Source organism: Rhinatrema bivittatum, chromosome 4 (assembly GCF_901001135.1).
Source record: "Rhinatrema bivittatum chromosome 4, aRhiBiv1.1, whole genome shotgun sequence".
NCBI classification, from domain to species: Eukaryota; Metazoa; Chordata; class Amphibia; order Gymnophiona; family Rhinatrematidae; genus Rhinatrema; species Rhinatrema bivittatum.
In genome coordinates this window covers 173,132,865-173,138,713 of record NC_042618.1, presented here as the reverse complement: position 1 = coordinate 173,138,713, position 5,849 = coordinate 173,132,865, and the positions used below count along the sequence as shown (strand labels likewise).

Here is a 5,849-nt window from a genome sequence, read left to right as displayed (position 1 = left end):
TAACCTGCATAGAGCGCCAGTTACTACCCTTAACAGAAACATGGGGGTAACCTGCACGGAGCGGCAGTTACTACCATAAGAAGCTTGCAATGCTGGGCAGACTGGATGGACCATTTGGTCTTTTTCTGCAGTCTTTACTATGTTATTACATTAACTTCGTCCACTATTTAAATTTTGGGATGATTTTCATGTTTTAGATAGAAAATAAAAATGGTATACTCGCAGAACCTTTAAACCATTTGGGTAACTGTTTCTTCCACAGAGGGACAGCTCTGGTCCTGTTGCTATAGTTCTCTCTTTAAGGTGCAAGGACTGCGCCTTAGCCTGGTTTGTTCCTGCGCAGCCACCGTAGCGGCGTCCGGCCGCTTTAATTTCCCGGATCCGGAAGTGCCGGGTCTTTCTTCCCTTAAGGCGCTGGCGAAGAGTGAGTAGGTTTTGGGTTCTGTGGGGTATCCAGTATCATCCTGAGCTGCGAGAGCCCGGACTATGCCGGATCCTGTCCAGACTGGGAGGATGGTAGAGGGGAGATGAGAAGAGGTGTTGGGCAGGCGGATGCGGCGCAACGCTGACGTCTTGTTTCTCTTTCTTTCTCTTTTAGGTTTCTGACTCCAGTCCCGGCCCGCCATGGTAAGGTTTTCTGGGTCTCGGGGTGTGGTGCGGAGTAGCGTTCTTACTGGGCATGGGGGTTGGGGTAAAGAGGATGTGTTTAGATCCTAGTTGAGGCGGTGGGGTGGGGGATTAGTGTATGGGGTTGGTCATGAGACGATGTAAGCGCTCCCCAGGCCTTCGATAGGGGAGGCAGTCCCTAGTACTGAGTCTGGGTTCGGTTTCTAGGCTTTCTAGCGCTGGCTGTGGGAACGGGAATCATTGGTTTTCTTCAGCTATGAAGCTGTTGCCGTGACAAGACTTCTATACCGTGTGCTTAACTTTCATTTTCTTTTCAGCCTCGCAAAATTGAAGAGATTAAAGACTTTCTGCTGACGGCCAGGAGAAAAGATGCAAAATGTAAGTCTGATCATTATTAGGTCCAAATGCCATTGGCTGTGGGGAACAAGTGACATAGCCAGCTATGGTGTATTCTTTGAGACCTGTACTGAGTGGAAGAGGCCTGACTGGGAGCAAAGTTTGTAGTTAAAATGTTTCCCCAGTTTTTTGGGTTTTTTTTTAAATCAACTAGTGTAAGGGCTTATCAACAATGACAGGTTAAAAAGGATTTGTGTGTGCAGGTGTTCTATGCTGTTTGTTGTAACAACCGAGTCTTGGATAACTTTTTTAGATGTTCAAACACAGGGGCACAAATCTAACAATTTATCTTTAGGGGGGGAGCCATGCATAGCACAGCAGCCCTTGCTTTCACAGAAGCAATTCTCATGTTGATTGATACAAGAGGCTTTTTGCTTTATTTACAGAAGGCATGCTATAACTCAAATGAGGAAACTGCCTGTCTGGTACTTGCAGTTGGATTCATTAGTGTAGAAGACTTGTATGTCTTTTTGTGTGTTGCTGATAAAGCTGTTCACCTGCAGACCACCTGAACTTTGACATGTTTCTAGTACCTGTAATTATTCAGGCTGAATTGGGTGAAACCATTGGACCCTTAGCTGAGCAGCTCTCACCAGCTCCTTGATCCAGATTGTTCTTTGAATAGGCTTTCTGATTCTCCTATGAAACTCTCTCCTCACTAGATGTCTCACTTCCTCCACACAGGATATAATGCAGAAGACAAGATTTAGACAAGTCTCACTTTTAAATTACTGTATACTTCCAAAACTATGGACTATGTGGTGTTTGTAATATGGGAGTTATTGTGTAAAAGCTGGGCATGTTTGGAACACTTTCACACTTGTGAAAAAGACAATTCAATCATTACATATTCTGTGAGACATTTTAATTGTTTTTCATATTTACTGAAGGCTTTTTAAAGGATGGTAAGATAATTAGTGGGATGGGAAGAAGAGATTGTAAAGTGAAAAAATCATTAAATCTTCAGAAAAGGGACTACAAGCATGACTAGCACACATGTAGCTTGCATATAAAAAAGTTTTCTTTTTTTCTTCTGATAGTCAGTTTAGTTCTGTTCAGCTTATGGTGTGCTACCTATTGTAAAACAGAGGCGGGGTCAATGGGTGTCGTGTGGTAAATGGTGAGGGGGGGGGTTCCTTTATGGTACCTTGAAGACTTTTTGTTTAGATTGTTTGTTTCTGGTCTTAAGCATGTCTTTTTATGTAGGCATTGTGTTTCCTCTGTTCAGTGTGTACAGTTCCTGCAGTGAAAGTATTAAGAAAATGACATACTGGGTCAGACCAAGGGTCCATCAAGCCCAGCATCCTGTTTCCAACAGTGGCCAGGCCATAAGAACCTGGCAAGTTGCCCCCACCTCATACCCTTTTAAAATATCTTTTGGGGTGCCTTAGTTTTTACTCTCAAATGTTGGTACTCTAAGCACAAATGTCTGAGTAGGGGTACCAGGTCTAGTTTTCAGGGTATCCACAACAAATATGCATCAGGTATATTTGCATACATAGCCTCCATTGTATGCAAATCTCATATATAGTCATTGTTGCTATCTTGAAAACCAGATCTGACTAGCATTCCAGTACTAGAGTTGCCTACACAAGTATCTTGCAGTATTTAGATCTGCAGCTGGGAGTGATTAATTTACTTTAAATACAAAACTTACATCCAGTAGAAAGAAATTAAGCATAGCCTGCTGTCTGTGTTCCCAAGAGTGAGGTTCCTTGACATGCTACAGGATCTGCTGCCTAATAACACTTCTGCAAGGATGGTGGCTTGAGGGGCAGAATTTAAAATATTTTCATGCCTTGGTAGGAGAGAAAGTACAGTTGGGATGATGCAAGGGCCCAGTGAAGACAGTTGTACTGTTAAGCTAGTCAAAGGAAAACTTATCTGAAAATCTGCCATGGTATCCAGTGCAATACAGTTCATGCTGCCCACCCTGCTTTTAATTCTCAACTCAGGTGAATTTGCAATGGTCATAACAGTTCCACTTATTGAACCTGTGTGGTGGCTAAGACCTGCTGAGAGTAACTTACTAAAGTTGATAAGTGATGTAGTCTGACATGGCTGGCAGGATCAGATTTGTCAATTTGTGTAGAGCTGGCCCAGTGGTTCAGTGACAAGTGCTGTACACTTCCATGCAGAAAGTCCCTGGTTCCAGTTTTGGGTTGTCTGAGGGTACTGTGGAGGTAGTGCTCACAGCCCCTGCTAAAGGGAGGGAGTCATGATCTACCATAAGGGTGACACCTGGTGACTAACTGTAGAGTCCATTATACAGGGTTCCGTAAGCCCTGATGCCTGACTCCTGGTCTTAGTCTGCTCATTGCAATAGTCTGAAGAAAAGTGAGGGTACATAAAAACAGGGGGGAAATTCCTGGGTAGTTGTGAACTTAATGGTGCCAGGATCCCAGCATGCAACTTTCCTTGGAGAGAAGGAACTACTGGGCCAAAAGGTCTGTGCTGTGCTGAGTGGTGTCTTTCTAACTTTGCAGCTGTTAAAATCAAGAAAAACAAGGACAATGTGAAATTCAAGGTGCGTTGCAGCAAATACCTGTACACCCTGGTCATCACAGACAAAGAAAAAGCTGAGAAACTCAAACAGTCCCTACCTCCAGGTGAGTCCCATACATGCCTTAGGTAGATGAGGTGACTGGACTCTTGCTGTAAATATTATATGCCATGGATTGTGCCTTGCAGGCAGAAAGTGGGTGACTAGAAGTGTTTCCAAGGCATACTGCTTTGGACAACTTGAAGGTTTGACCTTTTATGGAAAGGCAAGGTCCATAGAGGGCATCGTGTCTGCCTCCTTGACTTCAAGTAGCAGTTGTAAGCTGTGACTTCTTCCTTGAAAAATCAAATTCACAAGCATTCTCTAAAAATGAATAAGCTAATGGCAAGCTTAGTAGCAAGTGTTGTATGCTGCTATGTGGAGGATTTGGGTTCAGTTGCTGCAGAGGTAGCATTCACAACCCTTTGGAGAGTGTCTTGGCCATCACTCAACAGCATTACTTAATCGTCAGACTTAGGATCTATATTAGCCAAGTTCTAGAGGGAGCCATAGTTTGTGGTCTCCAGTCAATGACACTTGCTGGGGGGAGGGATCCCAGGTAGCTGTGAATGAGGCTTATAGTACCAGATACCAGTTCCAGTTCTGAATGACCTAGAAAACCCAAGAGGAAATGGCTGTGTCCAAAAATAAAGCACTATGTGCAGCTACATGTGTGTACCTGCAGAAATATACCAATGGTTAGAACATTTCATGGAAGATGGTGTGGCCATGATTCAGTAACCTCCTGTGACAAAAAGCTTTGAAGTACATTAATTACATTCTTGTGATGACATTTGATGGCAGATCTGTGGTGTATAACCTGGTGTGATCAATGTTCTTTTTGGACTTGTAGTTTGCATGGCATGTAGTCTGAACCAGTGTTCCAGTATAAGCTGCAGCTTGTTGCATTAATTAGGCAATTAGTGTTTCACAAGCAGTCCTGTCTTTAAGAACAGGCATGAGCTTCTGCTTCAGCACAAGCAGGGTTCCTAATAGTCATGTAATGGCAATGTAGAGTCCACTTCTTGTTCTTCATCTGTCTTGTCTTATTTTCTAGGTTTGGCTGTCAAGGAGCTGAAGTGAACTTGCTGTGTACAGAATTTCACTGTTGTATTATAATAAAAACATGGAAAAAAACTGACAGTCCTGTGTCTGTCATACTGACTTCTGGAAAGTATTGAAATTCTAAATGTAAATAAGCAGAACATCTGTGGTAAAATTCATAGTGAAACTAAATTGATAACAAACTGACTTTCATGGATGCATAACAAGGTAACTTATTGCCTCTTGCTGGAAATGTGCTTTAGCCAAGTTTAGAGATGAGAACTGTAAATACAATTTACCACTAATTATCTAAATATTTTTTTACAAACATGTGTCTCAAAACTTCCCAAAAAGTGCTATACTTGTCCTTTAGAAACCAGCATTTAGGCTTTTTTAATGGCATAGATCACTTGTTTCCACTCTATTAAACCCAAACCGGACCATGTTTTGATAACATAGTTGGGGGTCAACTCTAAATCAAAACTATTTAAAAATACAGGATTAACACAAAGCAATAAATGCATATAGAGGACAGTTATCTACATATATCCCACCCACACACACTTAAGTTCTACAAATTCAAAACAATGCATGTGGGAGATGCTGTAAGTTCCCTTTGTAAAGACTAACACTGCCAACCAATCACCATGATGAAAAGTGGCCAATGGGAAACTTCCATAGACACAGAAAAACTATTGGCTGAGTGTGGAGACTAACTTGCATTCAAATGACTTACCAACCTCACCATATCAAAAAATCTTAAAGCTTATCCACTTGATCTCTTTATTGAACTCTCTTGGTCTTTGTACTTTTAGTTGCCTCAGGCTATAGATCAACTAAAAAAAAAAGTAAAAGTAGAAAAGGAGTGCAATTCCTCCCAAGGGGTTCCAGCCTATCCCCCTTGGTAGTAGGCAAGGCTGGGGTATTTGCTTGGAGTCTGTTCTCTTAACCCGGTAATTAGGGGGATTTACCGGTGGGCCAGTCCCTCCCCCTAGCAGCTGAGGCATGGTTATTCCTCTGGTGGGAGCCTCTGTTGCTCATCTCAGACCCAGGGACGTTTCTTTCCCCTGGTTGATTAAGAGCAACACACAAAAAAATCTCTGGGTCTCCGGAGGGGATATTTGTTTTGTACCCAGCTGCTTACTTCACCATGGCTCAGTGTTAAATGCCACATGGGTCGCAGTACTCAGCCTGCAGGGAACCAGCAGCGTGGCTCTCCCGTGATGGCATCTGCTCCCGA

At 42.8% G+C, this 5,849-nt stretch overlaps 1 protein-coding gene across 1 annotated transcript; it reads left to right on the top strand.

Moving 5' to 3' along the window:
* The first annotated feature begins 312 nt into the window (after positions 1-312).
* Positions 313-4,708, top strand: RPL38 (ribosomal protein L38). Its single transcript, XM_029599247.1, has 5 exons — positions 313-424; positions 599-627; positions 945-1,005; positions 3,510-3,632; positions 4,623-4,708. The coding sequence occupies exons 2-5, from the start codon at positions 625-627 to the stop codon at positions 4,646-4,648; spliced, it is 213 nt and encodes a 70-aa protein (XP_029455107.1). The 5' UTR covers positions 313-424; positions 599-624; the 3' UTR covers positions 4,649-4,708.
* The last annotated feature ends 1,141 nt before the right edge of the window (positions 4,709-5,849 follow it).

Coding starts and splice junctions, on each gene's coding strand:
- RPL38 (XM_029599247.1), top strand. Junction 1,006..3,509: donor CAGGAGAAAAGATGCAAAAT/GTAAGTCTGATC, acceptor CTAACTTTGCAG/CTGTTAAAATCAAGAAAAAC. Junction 3,633..4,622: donor CAAACAGTCCCTACCTCCAG/GTGAGTCCCATA, acceptor CTTATTTTCTAG/GTTTGGCTGTCAAGGAGCTG.